The 23319-nt window shown below is 45.6% G+C and overlaps 1 protein-coding gene across 1 annotated transcript in view; it reads right to left on the reverse strand.

Annotated features, from left to right (window-relative positions):
- Positions 1-1741: 1741 nt before the first annotated feature.
- Positions 1742-23319, reverse strand: part of LOC136640196 (transient receptor potential cation channel subfamily V member 6-like) — an 87360-nt gene continuing 65782 nt past the window's right edge. The window contains exons 7-15 of the mRNA XM_066615142.1: positions 22093-22239; positions 20805-21017; positions 18138-18224; positions 16524-16600; positions 16226-16391; positions 15353-15419; positions 12395-12663; positions 10922-11028; positions 1742-2033 (exon numbers count right to left, since the gene is read on the reverse strand). Of these exons, the coding sequence (XP_066471239.1) occupies positions 1742-2033; positions 10922-11028; positions 12395-12663; positions 15353-15419; positions 16226-16391; positions 16524-16600; positions 18138-18224; positions 20805-21017; positions 22093-22239 (1425 nt within the window). The remainder of the gene's footprint in view (positions 2034-10921; positions 11029-12394; positions 12664-15352; positions 15420-16225; positions 16392-16523; positions 16601-18137; positions 18225-20804; positions 21018-22092; positions 22240-23319) is intronic.

Below are 23319 nucleotides of genomic sequence, written 5' to 3' on the forward strand. Positions count from 1 at the left end.
TAAGCCATAGCCTTCGTGGAAGGCAGTGATTCTTTAAACAGGTAAGTAATTAAGCTACCATATATGCAAACAAGCAGGGACCCATTCTCTTCTCTCAGAATGACGGCAATGCTAGCTTTGCATTTTATGAAAAACTGGCACATGCGTCAAACTACTGCTGTGTGAGCAACAAAATAGGAAACAAGCAAGCAGCACATTTTAAAATGAGAGAAAGGAACATACAGCTGTAACAGGGATCAGATAAGGACAAGCTGCATCTGGTTTTGAGTACCACAGGCTCAATGAGATGTTACAGAGCTGGTGGGGCTGCACTGCCACCATAAACAGCAGCTGCACATCACTTCCTGTTCTTGTCCCCGCTAACAGCCAGTAAACTACCAAGTGTGATGTGATGCCTGCCATTGAGTTTCCCACCCTTGTGCTGTTGCGCTGGGCTGCTACTTGTAGTGCTACCATGTCACGTCCTGCAGTATAGTTTCCTGCGCATTTCCAGGAGAAGAGAGAGGGACTGCTGGTGTTTGGGGCATCAACCACACAATTGCTGCAATGACTGTAACATCCAGTTCAGTTCAAAAGAAATTGCGCCCCTGGAGCAAAGTTGGACACCAAAAGAAAGAGATCCAAGCGTAAGCTGAATGAAAAATAGTCTGAACAAAAGTCGGAGAAACACAGAGAGACATCAAAATGCTCTTCAAGTTACAAAGATGCCATGAACCTGCAGAAATACCGTTTTGCCACCCAGGTTGAGCGCGAGAAGAATGAGATTTACATTGCAAAGAGCATAAATTTAAATTACATATTAGGAAACAATTCCTTACTGTTCTGCTCAGTTGAGGCAGTTGAACACATTTTCCAAGAAAGCAGCTGAGTGTCCTTCACTGAAGGGTTTTACAAGATCAGAGGGCATAACTAGGTATCACACGGAACACAGCACTGGCAGGGCCGTGCTTCTTTTTCCCTCTGCCCAGTAACACATGGTATAGCAATACAACATGCAATGTGATATCATCACACTGTCTATTTCCCTGCCAACTAATAACTTAAGGGGGGGACGGACACAAAGTACAATGAAGTGTTACATATTGTAGGTATTATAATACACATTACCAGGAAAAGGGTGGGGGGAACCACAAGGAGAAGTGGTAGCTTCATGCTTCTTGTAACATCTGTGGTTCTGCTCTTGGACTCATGTCTCTAGTGGTTTAGGAACAGTGAAGCATACCCCAGTTGTGCAGCTGGGCAAGATTATTCCCCCAAATATCTTCCTGCTTTTACAGGGACATATAAAAGTACATATGTTCCCAGTTCTGTCAAAGAAACAGGAGCCTTATGAGGTCAAGGCTGAGCCCTGTTTTCCGGTGCCACCAGCAGGTGAGTCTTTTCTAGGACAATACCAAGGCACAAGATTTGCAAATACTTACGGGAGGCTCCAAATAAGAGCTTTTGCCATTCAAGGCTGCCACAGTCCTAGTCACCTCCCACAAAGTTCTCCAAGACTTACGACAACCCTTATAATTGGTGTACTTGCTTAAGCTTCCACAACAGAAGTCTTTTCTGTGTCTTATTCCCTTGCAACAAATGTAGGTTCCACATCTTCAACCAGCAATTAAGTGCTATCAGGGCTGGAGACCTTAAGTTGGTGCAGTCACCACAAAAGCACAGAATGACCAGCTTCATCACCTGAGCGATGTCTAAAGCAGGAGGAGATGCTGCTGTGGGCACTGTGGCATTATCTTGGGACTTATACATGGTAGATTTCCTCCTCTTCCATGGCATGATTGGTGAATCCATACATCTGGCCCAGAGCATTGCGCCTTAAGATATCCCAGCCGCAGCCTGAGCTCCTTCGTGATGAGTTTGGTGTTTCACACGGGGTGCTGAAAGGTGTTTGCTTCTTGCAGTAAGCCTGACCTCCACCATCTGCCTTCTGTGAAACTTTGCCTTTCAGGTACTTTTCAAAGGCATCCTTTCGGTGGGGCTCGTATGTTTTAGTGCTTAGCTTTTGCTGCCGGATTTCGCATCGATCTTCAACCCTGCAGAAAAGAGATTAAGAAAAGCAGTCAAGGATGCTGTTATTGCCCAACTTTACTCTTTCCAACCTGAAGGCCCAACAGCAGTTTCATGGTTTCTTGAATCAATAGGGCTCCCATTGCATTACAACTCAAAACCTTGAGTCAAGAAACGTGAGAGCAAACCAGGTGCAGGGTGACACTTATTCCCCCACACTTGCCAGACATTTAGCAAGAAATATTGGGGGGGGGGAGGGGTGCAGCTAGGAGGGCATCATAAATCCACATGAAATTGATTAAACCACTGGTTCTCAGACTCTGGGAGTTCAAGGACCAGGGTAAGTCTGCAGGATCAGGTCAGAAAGCAGCAACATGATCACCCGGTTTGTGCCACTGCAGGGGGAGAGGGCGCTTTTTTACAATATAATTTACCTTCTGCTAGGGTCCAGGGGTGTGAGGAGCCCTGTGGAACCCTGTGGAGGGCACCCCGTGGCTTGTAGACAGTAAAATAAGTGACCACAACCCACTTCTGGTTTCACAATAGCAACCCAGAAGTGAGTCACGATCCCTTTTTTTTTTTTTTTTTTTACTTCCTACAAGCCACGGGGAGCCCTCCAGAAGACTCCATGGAGCTCCTCACACCCCAGGACCCTGGCAGCAGGTAAATTATATTTTTAAAAGCCCCCCTCTTCCCTCGTAGTGGTGCAATCCTGAGGATTGTGTCACTGCCTTCCCCCCTGCCTCTGCCCCCTTAAAGGGAAAGGGGCAGTGGTTCTCCAGCTGGTGGGTCACAACCACTGGATTAAACACATTTGCCTGCACTGCATTTGTTGCACTGCCTCATGTGTTTGCATTCCTTGGTCAGATCAATGTAAGCCACCTGCTGTCCATTTTGCCTTGTGTCATCATCCAGAAAAGGACTCAAGGCTTTACTCTTTTTTTTTTCTCAAATGAAAGTTGAGAGAAGACCAGCTCACTTTAAGTGAGCATGGCCATGTCAAAATTTCTGCCTAAATGCGAAACCAGCCAGCAAGAGGGACAGCTCACTTTCTAGCTTCTCTAACCAGCTTCCCTCACCAGCAAAAAGCTATGGGCTTCTTTATCTCACTGCATCAGCTGGTGCTTTTGCACCAGATTCACTGGTAAATTACCATAGATACTCACCTATATGTGAATTTTTTGCCAAGTAATCAAGCTCCAATAATCACTTCGCCTGATCTCCCAGTCAATCAGAGGGCAGAGCCTTTCAACTCTGAACAGTTTTGTTTCCCAGCTCTGAAAAGTTTGTTTTTCTGCTCAGCTCAGGCAGGCACCTCCTATAGTAATTTTCCTGGGACATTCCAGCCAAAGTTAACCTTTTATTCTCCTTCCTTCTGCTGCAGCCTGGTTCTGCTTGGCAAATGCTTGCAAAGCAGGTCTGTTTTCTGAAACACCAGGATGGGAATCCTCCTTTCCATTTGAAGCAGGCTACAATTCAATGCACCCTTACTTAAGAATAACACCCATGGAAAGCAGTGGGTCTACTTCTGATTAAAAAGGGTTGCAACTATATGCCGCTCATCTTTCTGCTGTGAACTGAATTGCACACTCTCAGTTACGTGTTATGGATTGTATGTTGTATGTAGAGCTTTGGGCTTAAAGGTGGATTTCATTCATGGATCTCCTGCAGTGGTTCCTAACCTTTTTCACTTGCATATCCCTTGGCAGCCCATTTCCATAAATTGTACCCTTCATATTAGCAAAATGTTTGTAATTAATAATACAAGCCCTCATCTTCTCTCTATGAAAGCCCAGACTTCATGTGTTTATCACAGTGTTTTCTCTTTTTATCTGTTTGAAGAACAGAAGACTCTGCCTTTGCACTGTTTTGCACCAGAAGTGTGCTGAAAAATTCTGGGCGATTGATGACTTTCCATATGATGTTTCAGCTTTTTTACTGTGCTGGTTTTCAGTCACTGGCTCATACATGAATTGATAACCAAAAACTAGCTATTGGAGGGGCTTTCACAGCCAACTAGCTACCTCCCTCCCTGCCTGGCTGGTCCTTGCAAGGCATTCCTGTCTTGCAAGGCATTCTGGAGCACAGCCTGCCTTTTTCTACCATGATTCCACTCTTTTTCAAGTACCCCTAAAGGTCCTGTTGAGTGTCCCTGGGAGTACATGAATATCAGGTTGGGAACCACGTTTTTACTGGTATGTAGTTTACAATGCACTTACTCTGATAGTGTTTACAAAAAGGTGGTGAAGATCAGAATTTAAAAAAGAATAAAAATGTATCTTATGATCTTTTACTATGTTTTTAATAAATTAGAGACTACAGTTCTTAGGTAACAATTAGCGGTAGGTTATTTTTTCAGGATCTGGCCTCTGGTAAAATCAGACAAAACTATAGTCAGACACCCCCCTAAGTTTACCCCCGACTTATCCAAGGGTCATAGAAAATTCAATGATTGTTGGCTCAAAACCTGCCCTCAACTTATCTGTGGGGTCGACTTATAGACGAGTGTCTGCAGTGAGTGCAGGGGAGCTAATTATGTATCTTGACTAGTAAGGCCCCACACAGATTAGCAACAATACAATACAGGTATGATTATGTCCCAAGACTATTTTACAGCTGACATATGACAAGAAACCACTAGCCCTGCTGGCAGGTTAATTAATTTTCCCTATAACCACAAGGGTGCAAAGATTCAGACAATCACTAGGAAAATGTTCTCTCACACAAATACAGTGGGTTTCTACCAACAACCTACAAGCCAACCCCCTGTAATACAGTCTGGATCACACAGGACACAACACCCCTCTTTTATTGCTGGGGTTGAACCAAGTCACATCTTGCTTCATCTTCATTTCCCTAAGAACCAGCAAGCACATTAATTGTCAGCTCTGTGTCATTTGTTGAATTTGCAGTGGTTCAGTGTGGTTCTCCATAGCACCATTTTCCTTCCTCTTCTTAGCTTCACAGGCTTAAGCCTCGTTTACCCACAGTGCCATTTGATCCTACTGGCTGTGACAACTCACTAGTTTCTGAGGCAACACATGAGGGATGATGATGTCACAGCAGAAAGTTTCACTTGATAACATCATGGATGCTGGCAACCAAAACACATGGAGGTACTGCTACAGATGATTAGACTGAATGGCGGTGTGTGTGAATGAGGCTGAGGACTACAAGGGCAAAGAAGAAAGAGGGAAATGGCATCTAGCCGCAGTCAGGAGAACAAGAAAGTGCCAAACACCAGCAGAACAAGGGAAGTGTTTGCAGGGTCAATATCTTTTTATTATTTTTTAGTATTTAGTTTGGGTATGCTGCATGTACTCTCTTCAGAGCAAATATTGAAATTGGCCAATGTTTGGTACAGTTCTAGTTCTTGCCATTCCAATTTCCTCACATTTGACATTTAAGAAAGTTCCGATTAGATTCAGGTCTAATTTACCTCCTGGTGCAATGAAGTTGTTTTAGGATTCTGTGTCATCTTTTTACTCTTTAGCAGAGTCACAACACTGCATATAGTCTCTGCTTGAAGACCTCTAATGCTGGAGAGTCTACCACCTGGAGAGTCTTCTGAGGCAGACTGCTCCACTGCCAAACAAATCATAGTGTCAAGAAGGTCTTCCTAAAGTTTAATCAAAATCTCCCTGTTGCAAAGAGCAAAGAACCCTTGTCTGTCTCTGACTACAATCACAAGTGCCTCCCTTTCTGCTTCCACCATGTGCCTGCAGGGGCCAAATCAAGTCAGAACCCAGCCTGCAAGTAGACTGACAGTTGAGGAAAATGTCTCCCTCCATTCACACCCAATGCTCCTTGGAGGAAAAATCCTCTACTCACCCCTGCCTATTAGCAAGGACCACTGGATCACCGAGCAGGCAGAACAGTATTCATGTTTCAGTCAAGTCAAATGTACTAGTTGACAAGAGGTTGGGGGGGGGGGGTGTTCCAAAGATTCAGGAGGAGAATGTACTTCCCCCCCCCACATTGAGGAGAGGAGGCGGGGGGCAAAATCCCTGGGACCCAGGTTTCCAGGGGGCCTGGCCCATGACAAAACAAACTATACCGCATAAAACAAATTTTTAAAGAAATGTAGGAAGTGGGGCCCAGTCAGGCATCTTATCCTGGGCCCAATGCCAGCTCTCCAGAGCTCTGCCCAGGATGAGCGTGGGAAAAAAAATCCCTGCACCTATAACATGATCACCATAGCTCTGGAAGGGGATGCTACCTAGTATGTCACTGCAGATATCCTACACCAGGGGTGTCCAAACTGTATGGCCGGAGGGCCATATCATCTCTCTGACACTGTGTCGGGGAAAAATAATTTACATTTCAAATTTGAATAAATTTACATAAATGAATATCTTAGAGATGGAACTTATATGAATGAATGAAGGTCTTGCAATAGCTCAAGCCCTATAAAAGGCCTTGCACAAAACAAGACTGGCCTTTCCTTCTCTGCTGGGGACTGGGGGCTCCCTGACTGGGGACTGCTGGGGACTGGGGGCTCCCTGAGGGCCGGATTGGGAGTGCCCGAGGGCCACAAGTGGCCCCAGGGCCAGGGTTTGGGCACCCCGTCCTACACAGACCACTTTGTAAAACAACAATGTCCAGCACTGATGCTATCTACTATTTTCTTGCCAAGAAGTGGGCAAACTCTTCTTCCTCCTTTCCTCACCCCCTTCTCCCCAGTTTCCACTATGGTTTAGCACAGGGGTGCCCAAACCCCGGCCCGGGGGCCACATGCGGCCCTCAGGCACTCCCAATCTGGCCCTCAGGGAGCCCCCAGTATCCAATGAGCCTCTGGCCCTCTGGAGACTTGCTGGAGCCCGTGCTGGCCTGATGCAACTGCTCTCAGTGTGAGGGTGACTGTTCAACCTCTCACATGAGCTGTGGGATGAGGGCTACCTCCACTACTCGCTGTTTCACGTCTGTGATGCAACAGTGGCAGCGAAGGAAAGGCCAGCCTTGCTTTGTGCAAGGCCTTTTAGAGGCCTTGAGCTACTGCATGACCTTCATTCATTCATACAAGTTCCATCTCTAATATATTCATTTATGTAAATTTATTCAAATTTTAAATGTAAATTAATTCCTTTTCTTTCCCGGCCCCTGACACAGTGTCAGAGAGATGATGTGGCCCTCCTGCCAAAATGTTTGGACACCCCTGGTTTAGCATGTAGAAGAGACACGAGGATCTCCGAGCAAAGCTGTTCTGCTACAATGCAGCTGTAATTGCCTTAAACATCAAGACTATGTGACGTTTCCACTCCCGCTTGCTCAAGCCTCTCTCTCTGTCTCCGGAAAGGAACACCTCCCCCTTGTGTTCTGCAGGGAAAAATATCAGGGGAGAAAGGGGTTGGGTGGGACATCTTCAGAGCAAGTAAACCACCCCTAAAATTAAATCTGGGCCATGTCATATCCTGAAGCTGCAGCCAGTGTGGATGCCAGGGACAGAGCGACACGCTTCCCAAAATGCAACTAACTTAATTACATGGCACTATTCGAGCAAAGGCCTCCTGCCTTCACCAGCTGCTTGCCTGCATATGCCCTGAACAACTGCAGATGGTTAGTAAGCGAGAACATTTCCTTAACTCATGTTAACAAGCAGATACTGATGCCGTACTGGGAGTTACTGTGTGTTTGTGTGTCTGCTAAAGAGGGCTGGTCCCATCAACCAGTCATCACAGTTATCTCCCACTTCGTAGGCCAGTTCGGAATGCAGAGACCCAGTAAGAACCTCAAGGCAATGTGGTGTTGTGGTGGTGCAGGCTTCCCTTGCTCTGTTTCTACACAAACAGGATGGTTTTCTTCTCCTGTCCTTCAATATCCAGGATTTGGCTGTGTTCCGTTCTTAGGACATCCAACACCACAGCCAGCAGAACAAACAATACTCTCATCAAAATGTTGTGCAAAATGACAAAAAGTAGACAGGCACAATTTGGACACCTAAGGTCATGGTGGTACAGTTAGGACAAAAGCAGTTGCCTTATGCTAGTAAGTCAGGCAGAGTTAGCTCAAAACCTCCTGATGCCTGAGGCAGCATACCTGCCATACCTATTGATGCACCAGCCTCTGCTCCTCCAAGTCCCTGGATTGGAAGAGGAGACAGAGCAGAAAAGGAACTGTGCAGGAGAAGACAGTGGTGTGATAGAGCAGCTGTAATACTCTAGCCTAGGGGTGTCCAAACATTTTGGCAGGAGGGCCACATCATCTCTCCGACACTGTGTCGGGGGCCGGGAAAGAAAAAGAATTAATTTACATTTAAAATTTGAATAAATTTACAAAAATGAATATATTAGAGATGGAACTTGTATGAATGAATGAAGGTCTTGCAGTAGCTCAAGGCCTCTAAAAGGCCTTGTACAAAGCAAGGCTGGCCTTTCCTTCGCTGCCACTGTTGCATCACAGACGTGAAACAGCGAGTAGTGGAGGTAGCCCTCATCCCACAGCTCATGTGAGAGGTTGAACAGTCACCCTCACACTGAGAGCAGTTGCATCGAGCAAGCACAGGCTCCAGCAAGTCTCCAGAGGGCCAGAGGCTCATTGGATATTGGGGGCTCCCTGAGGGCCAGATTGGGAGTGCCCGAGGGTCGCAAGTGGCCCCCGGGCCAGAGTTTGGGCACCCCTGCTCTAGCCCATCACTTTCCATCCCTTGACACACAGTAGGAAAAGGAGAAGCATTAAAAGGGGTGAGTAAGCAGAAGTGGGCAAACCCCACCAATCTGCCACCTGAAGCTACTGTCCCAGTTGACTTCATGGATGGGCCAGCCCTGCAGTTAGCCATGGATCCACTTAGCCCAATAAGGTGGGCTATTGATGGGTAGCAACCTAGCCAGGCTCCAGGCCTTTCCCAGACCTGCTCCCCGAGATCTTTCTAACTGCAGGTGCCCAAGAAAAAACCTGGACATGGGTGCATGCAAACAGGTGCTTGCCACTGAGTGACAAACCCATAAGTATGATCATTATGTACATGAATAGCACACTCAAGGTGGTTGAGTGCCTCCATGGAAGCAATGGAGGGCCTCTCAAAAAAAAAGATGATAGTGGAGCAATTTCTACAAACCCGGAAGACTTCCAAGCTATGTGAAGTACTTGGGCTTGTAAATGGAAAGAACAAGATTTTAAAACAAAAATAGCCTGTGAGCTTCCAGGCTATTCCAGAATGTTGCTGGCATACAGATAAAAGAAATAGTCCCATTCATCTCACAGGCAGGAGAACGGAAACTAACTTTGCTGCTACCTTTCGTTGGTGGGGAGGGGAAGAGGTGTCAACCAATCACAGCAATGCTAAAGTTCTATATTTAGTAGAAGCAACTTTAAATTGATTGGGAGTCACACAATTGATCATGCATAGGATTATTTATCCTCAGTGACATAATCAAAGCTTCAAGATCAAAGACTCCCCTAGCCCAGTGGCCCAACATCCTTTAAGTCATCAATTTTTAACCATTGCCATGACAAATTGATGTGCTGTGAATAGTCCACAGGTGTGCTGCGGGAGTTTGGGGGAAAGCCATATATTAGTAGGGCCACTGGGGGATGTGAGCCGCTGGCCAGCAGTATGGTGTGCCTTGTCAATGGTCAAAAAATTGATAGTGTGCCTTGACAATCTTAGTGCCTTCTAAGTGTGCCATGAGATGAAAAAGTCTGAAATGTGCTGCTTTAAGTGGAGAACTGTGCGTGCCAAGCATGTTTTACCAAATGCCCTATAGTGACCACATCCAGGTGGCAATATCAACTTCACATGTTCACTTCCTATACCAGTATCATTCACTCCAATGACGGAGACCTGCCAGTGTGGAAAGTGCCCATGTGATGTGGCGTCCCATATACCTACAAGTGTGAAAGCACCTTGTAAACCTTGTCAGAGAACCAGGGCTGACTGAGGCTCCCTGTTGAGCATGTGCTCAGTGGCAAACCCAGCTTGATTGCCATGTAATGTGTGAAATGGACCTTGGAGATCAGGTGAACCGATCGTTATCAAGGCAGCCCAACAACTCCTACAGCTGAAAAGGCACTAAAAGCAATGAAGGCGCAATGAAAATAATTACACAGCTGGCTACATGGGAATTTCCATTTCTCCAGAGTGAATTTTGAAGAGAAACATTTTGATACTGCTGTAAGCACGAGGGGTGTTCAGTAACTAATGCCATCATTCCAGATTGCAAAATTACACCCATTATAACTTAATGTTTACATGAATTATTAACCTCCTTTGCTCATGGAACTTTCCAAATGAGGGAAGGGGATTTCTTGTTGTTTTGGAAAGTTTGCACAAAATATCTTAAACCATTTTCAGAGCTGAAGCTTTAAGGATAAAAAAGCCCTGCATTTTCCACCTGCCATGAACAGCGTTACCAGTAATTTACCTTGGAAAGAGCTGCAGGGATTGCTGCGATCTGAGGCTGCCTGTGAAACGACTGTTGGCAATGCTATCAATTTTAATCACACACAAAGGTTAAGACCGTATCAGATATGCCCAAAGCATACAATGGAGAACTCCGTGCCAACACAGAATGCCTGGGAAGAACTCAATGGCACAGGCCCTTGGATGGCTGTCAAGTGATCATCAACTTTCACCCAAAGAACAAACTAACTACAGAGGAGGACTTTTTAAGATGTTGGTGGACCAATGCATAAGGCCAAAAACAAACCAACAAAAGCACACGCACACCTCAAAACGTTGTGCAGCTTCTACATTATCAGTTGGGATTGCAAACCTGCAAACCCAGCCAAGCATTGTGGCTTGTATTTGAAGTGTCCCACAAATTTTGCTGAAAGCCCAAAGGAGACTTGGCCAAAACATCTAAGAAATTTCCCAGGATTCAAAAGCAATTTATAAGACTAGCAGGTGAAGTTGTACGCACTTCTTGTAAGAGTTCACAGCTGCAGAAGCAAGCACTGATTTAGCAAGCCAACCTACCTGAGATACCACCGATCACCCAAGCCATACTCCTGCCCGTGGATCCCAGACCGTGGCCAAAGGCATCGTGGGAGTTTGCGCTCTAGCATGACAGTGGTGGCAACAACCTGGAATACACCATTTGAAAGAGAGATGAACAACAAGAGCGACTAGTGCATGAACTCCCCATCTCAAATGTTAGGCAATATCCTGACTGTGCTATTTTTCCTGTCCTGCTGCTTGAAGAACCTTGCGTTGATGTTATTTCCACACTCTTTCATTGCTTCATTCACCTCTTTCAACATGTGTCCATCAGTGTGTGAGATTTCCAAACAAAACCTCAGCCTTCACTGCAACTATAAAAAGTCTAACCAAACATGCTTTCATAAGTATGAATATAGGCATCTTGCTGTCATGGTAAACTATAGTGGGAAATATGGCTACAGAGACAGGATGGCATAGTGCTTCTAGAATTAGACCTGGAAGACCCAGGTTCAAATCCCTGCTCAGCCATGAAGAATCCTGGGTAACCTTGGGTCAATCGCTCTCTCTCAGCCTCACCGAACTAACAGGGCTGTTGTGAAGACAAAAGGAGGGCAGGAATTAAGTACACTTAATTAAGTACACTTAATTCCTAGTAGGAATTAAGGTAAGAAAGGCAGAATAAAAATACACGAAGGGCAGTATAAAAGATGGAGGGTCTAATCCGAAGCAGTGACCGCTGGCTTACAGGAAGTTTGCGAGGCTTAGTGACGGCTAAGCACCATTGGAACACCAGTTCTCTGCATCTCAGGGGTCATCTGAACTGCCGGGTGGCGGAGAGGTAGGTGGGGGTATGGGGGAGGCGGGGAGGAGGCATTCCAAAGCCGGAGGAGGTGGAGGAAGGGCAGGGAGGAGGCATGCTGGGAGGGAGGGAGGTGGGCGGGGAGGGGGATATTAGCACCACCAGATCCTGAGCTCCATGTTGGGCTGCGCAGCCTGAAACAAAGGCTCTTGATTCTACTGCAGCACAAGGGCTGTCACAGAATCAAGTAACCCCATTGTGGGGCTATTTTCCTTATCTGGGGGAAGGGGACAAAAGTTTTGGGCTGGTAAGAAAAAAATCAATATAGGCAGTTCAAAACAGTTATTAGTCCAACACATTCCTGGAATTCACATAAGCAACACAATCGCCTTAGCTCAGAAAATGGAATCAGACACTCCTTACCCATCTCTTCCCCCCTCCCCCCATCCTATACACTAATATATCCCATAATGCAGAGAATCTGTTCTGGAAAGTCAAAGCACTGCAGGAAATTATGCTATTAGAATGCAACAGTGTCTATGAGGCAGGAAACTGCTGCCGATTGGCCCTGCACTTCCCAGAATACACTGCTACGAGAATAGCTGTTAATTATGCCAGGTTGAAGAGCACTGTAACAAATCAGCATTGTAACAAATGAGTGCTAAAGAAAGCAGTGTTATAGGAGGTATTGCTGTGCTTGACCCACTCACCTGCGCTCTCCAAAGCTCATCCCGTTCATGGGCCACTCGCCAGTGCGTATCACCCATCATGGCAATAAGCAGATTGAGCATGAGGAGGGTGGCAATGACTGCAAAGGCCGAGTAGGTGATTCCATACATGAAGGGCAGATCCACTTCATAGTTGGCTGGCCCGTCAATGATGGTCAGGAAGAGCTCAAAAGTGCTAAAGAGCGCCATTGGGTAGTTGTAGAAGTGGCCCAGCTCATCCGGGTCTTCAGTTTGGAAGATGATATAAAAAGCTGGCAAAGGAGCAACAAAGAGACGGAGAGATATTTCCTGCATTAAGGAATTTGTGAAGGTGATCTTCAACCCAGCAACACATTTTAGACATCTTTCCATTTTGGGAACACAGGCTCACTAGATGATGCCCATTTTTCCTTGCTTCTTTGGAAGGAAGCCCCTTCCAGAATGTATGTGGTAACACCTCTCTCTCTCTCATCCTTCAGATCTTTCATCAAAACTCATGAAATCTGGCCTCTGAACTCTGAAATCTAGGCCACATCTAGCCAAGTCCAAATCTTGTGCATATCTGCCAAGATCCTAACGACTTCCATGACATCTTTTCTTAGTGACTAATTATCCTTGAGAGGTGGAAGAGAGTGGAGCAGGAAAAATTAGAGGGTCAGAAGAAGTAGGGATCATAATGTAAGAAAAATGGTTACATAAAGGGATTATAATGTTATTTTAAAAAACGTATCTTTATCTTTCTAAAACCAATATAAAGGGGGTAGCTTGTCATTACAGATTTAAACTCTCCTCCTCAGCCCCACCCAATTGACATTTGTAGACAGTTGGTGACAGTTTTAAAAATAAGCAGGTTCTGATGGGCTGCACAGCTGTAAGGTTCCATTTCTGTCCCCTACAAGTTACTCTGTCCAGTTGTGGGAAGAGGGGCCTTTGAATTTCTGAACAGGTGTCATTCTCAAGTGCTGCAGCCATGTTTTAACCTGGGTAAATAAGCACCAGATTGCAGCCTCGGCATCCCCAGCCAACACAGCACCAAAGTACATGTCACTGGATTTGCTCGTATTCAGTACCCGTCCCTCTCCTGCCTGCTGAAATTTAGATTCAGAGCAAGAACCTGGCTTTTTAATGTGGCCCTATAAAACGTTGCATGCACTCATGATGTTATAACAGCAGCAGAGCATCTTGGAGAGGTTTGTACTACCCTGAGATTTGCCACACTAGGACAAACAAGATGGCCAAAACATCATGACCAGGCACCATCCAAAATCAAGAAGGGTACCTCTGTTAGGAGAGGTTTTTAACTGCAGTAGGCCTCTCTGAGACTACAATTCCATAAACACCTTCACTTTTTTCCTGTTAGGAGACAGGGAGGGGGAAAATCTTGTGCAGCACACTCACTCACTGTGCTACACCCAGAGAGATGAGGGGAGAGGAGAAAGGAGTCCGTCACTGCTGTTGGGTCTTGGGGGGGGGGGGAGGCTGGTGGGAAGGGTGTTTGAGGGATGGGAGAGCTGGCAAAGGTTTCAACTCTGCCTTGAAGTTGCTTTCTAAATAAGCTGAAATCCCCCCCCCCCAAAAAAAATCAGATTGTTTTCTAATCACTTACAGGCAACTCTCAGCCAACTTGCTCATTTCTTCCCATTCATCTGTTGCAATTAAAAGCAACAAAGTGTGAGACAGCAGCTTAAACCCATTTTTGCCTGGTCCACAGCTGTACACATCTGGTCCCTGTTGCATCTAGGCAACATTGGGCAGAAATGGCTTAAGCACCAACACAATTATGGTGGCAACAACTTTTGTGGCTCAGAGCCCACTTTGTCAGGTATGTGGACGGTTCACTTAAGCAAGAGGTACATACACCCCAAGCAGAGAGAGTAGGAGGAACGGACAAGCAACCCAGGAAGTCACAGTCGGTGTCCTATGCAGTGAATAAATGAATACAGAATCCCATCAGATCTCAACAGGTGAGTGCAACGAAGATCACCTTGTGCCCCAAACTGGGGTGAATTAGCGACAGCCTGCAAAGGACAGCCAATAGAGATCACTTTCCACACCGACTCGCATTTGAGTAATGGTGGGTTTCTGTCCTGGGCCTGGTGCAGCATTACTCATGCTGTCAGAACTAGATTACCTTCCCAGCACCCCAATCATACCCCCTGCCTTCCTATCCATGCTTTGCAGCGCTGCTAAAACACACGTTGCGTTTCCAAGCTGAATAATATACCGCAGGGCCACTTCTCAGCATCAAGTGTTTTATGGGAAGTATTAGAAAGAAAAATGTTGGGAATTAGAACCAGAGAGGGAAAGGGGAGAGGACTGTCATAGCTCAGTGATGGAGTGCATGCCTGGCATGCAGAAGGTTTCACCTTCAGGCCCTGACAGCTTCAGTTAAAACAAGTTAGGTAGCAGGACTTGGAAAGGAGCCAGGCTGGAGAATACCAGGCAGATGGACCACCAATCTGGCCCCTCCTAAGGCAGGTTCTTGTGTTCAACAAAGGTATAGAGAGATGAAAAGGGAGAGACTTGGCTGAGTAGGAAATATGCACATGCGCAAAAACCCAAGCCTCTTTGCTTTACAGCAGTTTCCGTTTTCCTTGCAGCTATGCGGGGATTTGAAAGCAACAGAGCAATTATTATCATTTCCATGGGCCCTTTCAGTGTTCAGTGTGCATTTTAATTACCCAAAGCTCCCTTAAGTCACATCATGTGAAACACGATTTTGGAAATGTTTCTTATGGGCAGGGGATTCAGAAGCAAGTGAGCCCCGCACCATCACTTCTGGCTGGGGGTTCTTCTAGCTCTGGGGCAGGCCACTGCCCCTGACCATCCCTCATGGGCTATTCTGGCTTTGGCTCCGATAATACAGTGCATCAGCCATCGCTCAGCTGTGTTACATGAACAGAAGCAGATGTCAGCTCTTGCCATCAAGTATTTCACGGAAGCCTTCAACAGGTCACCTACCAGAAGCAAAGCCGAGGATCACCACAGCCATGAGCCAGCAGAAGCGCATGAGGTCTCCAAAGATCATCTGCACAGGCATAAATATACACAAATGATAAGAGGCTCCCCTTGCCCCACCACTCTGAGCAATACAAGACAGAGAGAGAAATAAAGAAAACACATCGCTCCTGTTGAGTGGCAAGTTGCAGGGAACAGTGAAACACAGAATCTGCCACCACCTCAGACAGAGCTGCTCTAACCCACTTCTCACTCAGTTTTCAGCAATCTGGCTTCCTATCTGGCCACCAGATTGCTTCCCCCAGCCTGGTGGATTAGGAGGAGGCAGCAGCAGCGACAACAGTGGGGTCAGCAAATTTTGTGCACCTCAGGAATAACTAGTTCTCAGACTGGGCCTGTCAACAGTGCACCTAGTCCAGTGTCCTGCTTGCAGATAAGAATGAAATGACAATTTGGATTTGCATTGGAAACATTATGTACGGGGGGGGGGAACATTATATATCTGCGGATCCCATATCCATGGATTTACTTATCTGCAGATCAGGTGTGTGGGCCCCCCTGTGTGCGCCCTCCGGAGGCGAGGGGACCTCCACTCCCCTCGCCTCCAGAGGGTCCTCCGAGTCTGAGCCTGAGCCGGGTTCAGACTGAGCCCAACAGTGTAAAAAATGCTACTTCCAGTTTCTCCATGAAACTGGGACATTTTTAATGCCTTACAAGGCTTCCATGGACCTCCCAATGCCTTACAAGGCACTAAAAAGTCACTTCCTAGTTCAGAAATGCCTGGAAGGCCTGCAATGTGACTCTAGGTGGCTGCTGATGGCCAAGGAGCCCTTTCTTATCCTATCCTGCTTCATCAACAGACCGCTTATTACTTACTTTTTGGATCATGATGGTGAAGGGCCCCAGCATCTGAAACCCACGTGCAAAGTACATGACATTGCACCAACCCAGAACCAGGGCAAAGGACATGGGGACCACCTCTCCGCTGGTGCTGGTAAGACGCATCACCATGGTCACGAGGATCATGCAGGCATACAAGATGCTGTTCAGGCAGAAAGAGCAACGAAGAAGAGAATCAGGCATCCGGCCTGCACTCCTGCCTTCCGGGTTCACGGTTCACGATGGTTTGATCATGCACCCTCAGAACCCGAAACCCATCAGAAAGGAATCTTACATGATGACATGGAATGGTCCTCCAAGGATGGTTTGCCCAAAGTATTTGGTGACTCCCACTCGCAAGATATCTGGAATCTGAAAAGTTCAACTGATCAGATGTGTTTATTATTATTATTATTATTATTATTATTATTATTATTATTATTATTATTAATAAGAATATTTATATACTATTTTTCAACAAAAACGAGCTTAAAAGTAATTGCTTGAAATACTGTACACTATCTATGTCTCTCTCTATTTAAAAATCTAGGCACCCAGACAGTAGCAGCAGTAGGGCTTTTTACCATCTGCCACCTCCCCCCAGCACCTGCCACTCCTGATCCAGAAATAATTGCAGTGCCCCCTGCTGGGTACAGGGCATTAGCCCCCATTGTTCCCCTAGATACGCCACTGCGCCCAGATCTCCAGAAAACTTTCCAATGCTAGACTACTATTCCAATGCTAAATTCTACTGATTTCTAGAAAATAGGACACAATTGTAATTGAAAAGTGGTAATACACATTTGCAGTCCAAACCCTCCTCCACCCCCCACCCCCATTGATCACAATCATAGTCACTCAATGGAGGAAAGTCACCCAGGTCAAAGAAGATACATATTATATAGCCTTGAGCCCTGGCACCTCTCAATTAAGGATTGTCACACTATCGATTCAGACTGCCTTAGCTTTAATTATGCTTGGGTAACTATGGATTTGTTATTTACGCTTTTTTTCTTAATACATACCCCACTTTTTCTATGAGTTGACATTCCCATTTACACTCTGATTTCTCGGCTGTTTTGAACATTTGTATTCATCCAGGAAAGCCGGAATTCATACACCAAATTCATACAACAATTCAAATGTATGGATTCTAACAGTGATGCTATAATGTCTATGGGAAGTTATACAAGATCCAAATAAAAGTGTATTATTCATTTCAAAAGATGATGACCTTGATCCAAAGAAAGCGCCTTCCCGACATTCATGGAGCTTAAATTCATGCCAACTAACTTCTCCCATTGATTTTAATGGAACTTGAAGCACTTGTTAAATTCAAGCACTACTAACTTCTTCTGAATAGGGCTAGTATTGTCACCTGGAACATGTTGGTTAAATAACTTTTTCAATACTATAATAAAAGTTTTAAGCTGCAGTAGAGAAAGTAGTTGCTCCTTCGTTTTACTCTCTGAATCCTGCAAAGTACAAAAGTTTTCACTGTTTTCAGAACATTCCATTTGTGTCAACCAGTGAATCTGTGAAGCTCCCTTCTCCATGGAGCTAGGCCATTGGTCCACTGAGATCAGCACTATCTCTACAAATGCGCAGAGGCTCTCCAGTGTTCTAGACAGGGGTCTTTCCCAGCACTCCTTGGAGATGCCAGGGATTGAACTTGGGGCCTTCTCCTACAGTACTATCCCACACCTCTTGGATATTAATCCAAGATCCTTCCTTACTTTTCCATTCCAAGAGGGCAGCCCAATCCTGCACCAACATGGAATGCGCTGACTCCCATAGGGGAGTTTGGAGCTGCAAAGACCTCTTCAATGTAAGGGAAACTTCGCCCCAGGGTAAATCTTTATTGCCCCGCTAGTGAGAGGGACAGACAGACAGACAGAGTTCCTCTTACTTCTAGAATCAACATCACGATGGCTCCGATCACAGTGATGAGCTCTCCCACCAGCCGGAGGTTATCCTCAGGAGCGAGATAAGATTCCTGAGAAGAAAACATGACTAGTAATGTCAGATTCATCATAGAGCCAAGAGGTCAGCCTTCAATGTACCAACTTTGTTGCTTTCTGGATTCAATTCAAGGTGCTGGTGATTACCTTTAAAGTGTGAGGACTCAACAGGTTGGGTCTGACATGCCTTCAACCTTATGTGCCACCATGAGCAGGAATGCTCTTCTTAAGTGCACCAAATCAGACCCATAAGAGCATGCACAGAGTGTACTCACTCACTGCCCCTCAATTTTTGAATTCTCCTCTCTTTGAAGAATCTCCATAGTCAGAATTTGGACATTTTTCTAGAAGCTGAGGAAGATGTTTTTATCTTCTTGCTTTTGATGGACAGGGATAGGGTAAAATAATTTGTATATTGTTGCTCACTGCAAATACTTAAGTCAGAGGTTTCCAAATTTGGGTGTCACCGCAGCCAAGGAAGCCTTGTCTCTGCCCCCTTAAGGGGTGGGGTGGTGGATGGTGGTGACATGATATTCACAATTGCCCCACCACTGAGGACAAAAGGGTTGGTTTTTTTACCCCTTGCAGCGCCAGCACTCTGGTTTGGGGAGCCCATGGACCCCTTTACAGGGCTCTCCATGCCTCAAAAAATTTTAAAAAGTGAACACAACCCACTTACAGTTTCGTGATCACAAAAATGGAAGTGGTTCATGATAGCTTTTTTAAAAGCTTTTCTGAGACTCCCCACACCCTCTGAAGGGCCAGCACTACAGGGTAAGTAGAAAAATCCCCTTTTGTCCCTGATGGCAGTGTGATCATAGCGATCGCATCACCTCCATCCCCCCACCCCTGCACACATGAGTTCCCAAACGCTACACAAGAGTTCCCAAACTCTGCACAAGAGTTGGGAACCACTGCTAAGTCCAAACAAAACAGAAAACACAAATGAATTTTCCCCATTGCACTGTTCATATCACATGCAATCAAACCTATAAGAACGGGCAGCAGGACAGAACATTTTCAGGACGCAACAGCCCATCAGCCTTTGTATTACTGGACCATCCCAGGGACTAATAGGAAAATGAGTTCCAGTTGTGTCTGGAAATGGGGTCTAATTGTCAGTCATTTTTCAAAAATAATCAGACTCCAAGCTGAGAGAGCCACTTATCAGCCGTTTGGAGCAATTTAAGAAAAGGCCTAACCACCTCATGTTTGTCTCAGTCTGCCTGTCTTTCAAAAGGGAAGACAATTTCAATCCCCCCACATGCTGCACATTAAGTGCTGATGGCCGCAGTTAGCAGACAGAAAACAAACATTCCAAGGTTGACTGGAAGCACAATGGTGGCAGATGTTGACATGTATTGTATTGTTTTAGATGAAGAATGTGAATATTCACTCCTCAGTGGGCTCCCTACATTCCAAAAGGCAGAAGAAAACAAACCAAAACGCTAACAGTCAACTGGTAGAAACACAGTACAGGGTCATCTTGCAAGGCCACTGGTGGTGTCTCAAAGAAACACCGCAACCTTCCGACACCAGGTGACCAGCTGCACAAGTGACCAGCAGGGCTCCTGAACCTTGACAATGGTGCCAAGGAGGGCATCCCGTGAAACGCTGCACCTGCATAAAGCCCCTCTCCTACAGAAGACATGAAGGTAAACAGAATCTCTGCTGTATTGGTTGACATCTGGTCTCTCTCTTCCCAAGTGGAGCAAGAGGCGCTCCATGAACGAACATAGCCTGTGCAATTTCCACGCCAACCAGCCGCCTCACAACTCATGCAGCAAATTGTCCACCAGGCTTGTCCACCATGTGGCAAATACCATCACACTTGAAGGGGAGATGGGAATCTGAATACAGGAGCTGAAGAGCCATAGCCAATCAATGTTTCCAGGAGGAAAAAAACAAACTCCACATACGTGTTCCCTTTTAATCTGCAAAATACTGGACATCCTAGAAATATTTATTTACTTTAAAATCTGCTTATCTGACTCAAAGTATTTCAAAGTGGTTTACAATACGTTGGACACTATTTGTGCTGCATAATGTGTAGAATTACAAGAAACCTTCTCTATTATTTTCAAAGATATCCCCACTTTGACAAAAAATGACAAATGTGGGATGCTTCCCTCACTAAAGCTAGTAAGAGGTTTTCATGGGGGCAGGATCTTCCAACTTGCGGTTTCCCATGTTGAGACTGGCTTTACTTCAATAGTATGAACATGCTCCGTTCCCATTCAAGTTGCACAAACCTGGTTTTAATAAAAAGCACAGAGCAAAGATGGCTATTGTGCATCCATCTGGTTTAGAACCCATGCGGATCATAATTCCCCATTTAATCTACAGATGGGGTCTCCAATCTAGTAGTCACCATGTTCCCTGTTCAAACCAATGACCAGCTAACTATTGCACATTCATCCCTGGCCTAAATAGTGTCCATCCTATTTTTCCACTCAACTTCTGAATGGTTTGCGATTGTGCATCCTTCTGTACAAAGAGATAAACTATGCAACGTCACCCTTTTCTTGTGATAACCGTTCAAAGCCATGCCGCTACATGGGCGGCATCTCCCAGAGACTGTGAATATCAGAGCTTTGCTCCTGGAGAGAGCTTACCTGCAGCAGTTTCTGAACATAGATTGTGTTGTCTCTTTCGTTTGTTCTGTTATGGCACCGATCTTTCAGAGGCCGGTAGACACAACACATTGTGAAGCAGATCATGTAGAGGACATAAAATAAGGCCAAGACACAAAAATAGGGCCTTCCGTACTTATTCCACTTCAGACTTACTAGCTCATTCACAGGGGTTAGATCTAGGATGCGCCGAGCCTGGAGGGTGTAAAATAAGTCTTGTCACCATATTTCTCAAGGAGGAGCCCAGCCCACTCGCAAATGATTTTCAGGACAGGAGCAGTGATAACAAAGATGAAGGAGTATTTAGATCTAATTTAAAAGGGACATTCATACTAGAGGTATAAATAATAGAATAACAGACCAATTCAATGTGGCTCCTAGCCTGGAGGCTTGGTGCCTTTGTTATGTATAAAGGAGAGACTGGATGATGATAGCGCCATAGTTTTAAGTATGGGAATTTGAGCAGGCAGGTGATAATTAGTGGGTGACATCAAGGTAGAGCTTTGAGTGCCAAATTACACATTACACTGGCAGCATGAATGTCTTGAAACCTTCCCACATGGTTGGGTAACATATGTATGGCCCTGGTGACATGAGTCCTTCCCATGCCAGCACCCATGGCCATGATGCAGGTTGGGCTGCTGGCATGGGAAATAACCATGTGACCAACAATGGCATGGTGCACATTGCCCAGCAGGCACATCACCTGCATGATCTAGTGCAACGCTTGCAGAAGTTACCACTGCAAGGTGCTGTCTCCAGAGACATGAAAGAGATTTTGCGGTGGCAGCCACGTTACAGGTACCAAGTATTAACATTTTTGCATCAACCCAATTCTCAATGAAAGCTGGAGAGGCCAGCATAGTGTTATGGCCTGTTGGGTCTCACTGTTTATTGACTTCAAATGAGAGCACAGTCTGGGGGGGGGGGGTAGAGACTGCAAGGGAGGACTGCTGCCTTCATGCCCTGCTTAGGGGCCTCCTAGAAACATTTGGTTGGCCCCAGTTAGAAACAAGATGCTGGACTAGATGGATCTTTAGCCCCATCCAAAAGAGCTTTGCTTATTTATGTCTTTACACCAGACACTCTCCTACAGTTGCACATGGGAAGAATGTAATGGAGGACCACCTGCCTTCAGGAAGTGTGTGTTCTAACCTGGGAACCCTAAAGTGCTTCCAAGGGTTCCCAGGAAAACCACTTGAAACCACTCTTCTACAAGTATGCAAATCTTAAATATTCATAAATACAAGTATAAAATTCTCCCAAATACCTCTCTTTTTTTGGTAGTGACAATGAGCTCCAAGAGAGACTGATCATTGCCCCAGGAGTCAATTTCTGTAAGGTCATACAAGGTGGATGTCAAAGGGCCAAAAGTCCACTGGATGTGCTTTCTTCTATGCATGAGGTGCTGGAACATCTGATTATTGGGAAGCAAAACATCTCAATTAAACTAGTCCCATAGACAGACAGTAGTTATGAATGGTATTGTCATGGCCATGACCCTTCCTGGTGCAAATTCTTTGGCTTCTCAATACACCATCAAGATAGTGTGAATATCTCTGAGGAGCCAAATCACAAGAAGTTCATCTGCACAGATGACAGCTTAGTATGAAGAGTGGCTCACAGGGGTTGGGTCAACCATAACCAAGCCAGAAAGAGTTCACAATGAGCATTCTTCTCCCTTGTACACTCATTGCCAGGCCTACAACATATTCTCATGCAGTTTCACTAGGAAATGTGTTATATGGTCAATCCTACAAGATGGTATGCACACAATTATCCAGCTCAGACAACAGAAGGTGGTGGGAGGAAGGGAGAGGTTGATGCAAGTCACATGTGCTTGGAGGAGGGCTTACAGACAGTGAGTTTTCTTGAGTTGCAACTGACTCAGATTGGGGAACTTCCCAGAGGTTGGTCAGATAAGCTCAAAGAATGCACGGCTCTTTGAAGGTGTGGTTGAAAGTGGGGGTGTGGGGAGGAGAAGAAAGGAGCATTCTGTTGTGTCACTAGGTGCAGTAAATACATGCTTCCAACCTTATGGTCAAACTCAATGGGTTGTATCCTAAGAAAGTTAGCCTGGACTAAGCACCACTGGAATAAATGAAAAGTTAGTTGTGAAGAACTTAAGTCTCATTGGGTTTCAGGACTACTTTTCACTGAAAACAACTATAGTGTCTATGGCTGCAAACCTATATACACTTTCCTGTGTGTAAATCCCATTGAATCCAATGGGCCTCACTTCTGGGTAGACATGCATGAGTGTGCTGTTTGGCTTGCTTCTGGGTAAATTTATATAGGACTGAACACCTGCAAGTTATTGAAAGTTCAGAGGGTTATTTCGTTACAATGTTTTAATGGTTATTGCAGTGATTTTCAAACTCATGGAGCTTTACTCCCTCAGTAAGTCTTTGTTGGGGAGGGGCAAGGGCAACAACATGATCCCCAGGATTGCATCGCTCAAGAGGGCGAAGGGGGGGGGGTGTTTGCACTTACATTT

This window comes from Tiliqua scincoides, chromosome 2 (assembly GCF_035046505.1).
Source record: "Tiliqua scincoides isolate rTilSci1 chromosome 2, rTilSci1.hap2, whole genome shotgun sequence".
NCBI classification, from domain to species: Eukaryota; Metazoa; Chordata; class Lepidosauria; order Squamata; family Scincidae; genus Tiliqua; species Tiliqua scincoides.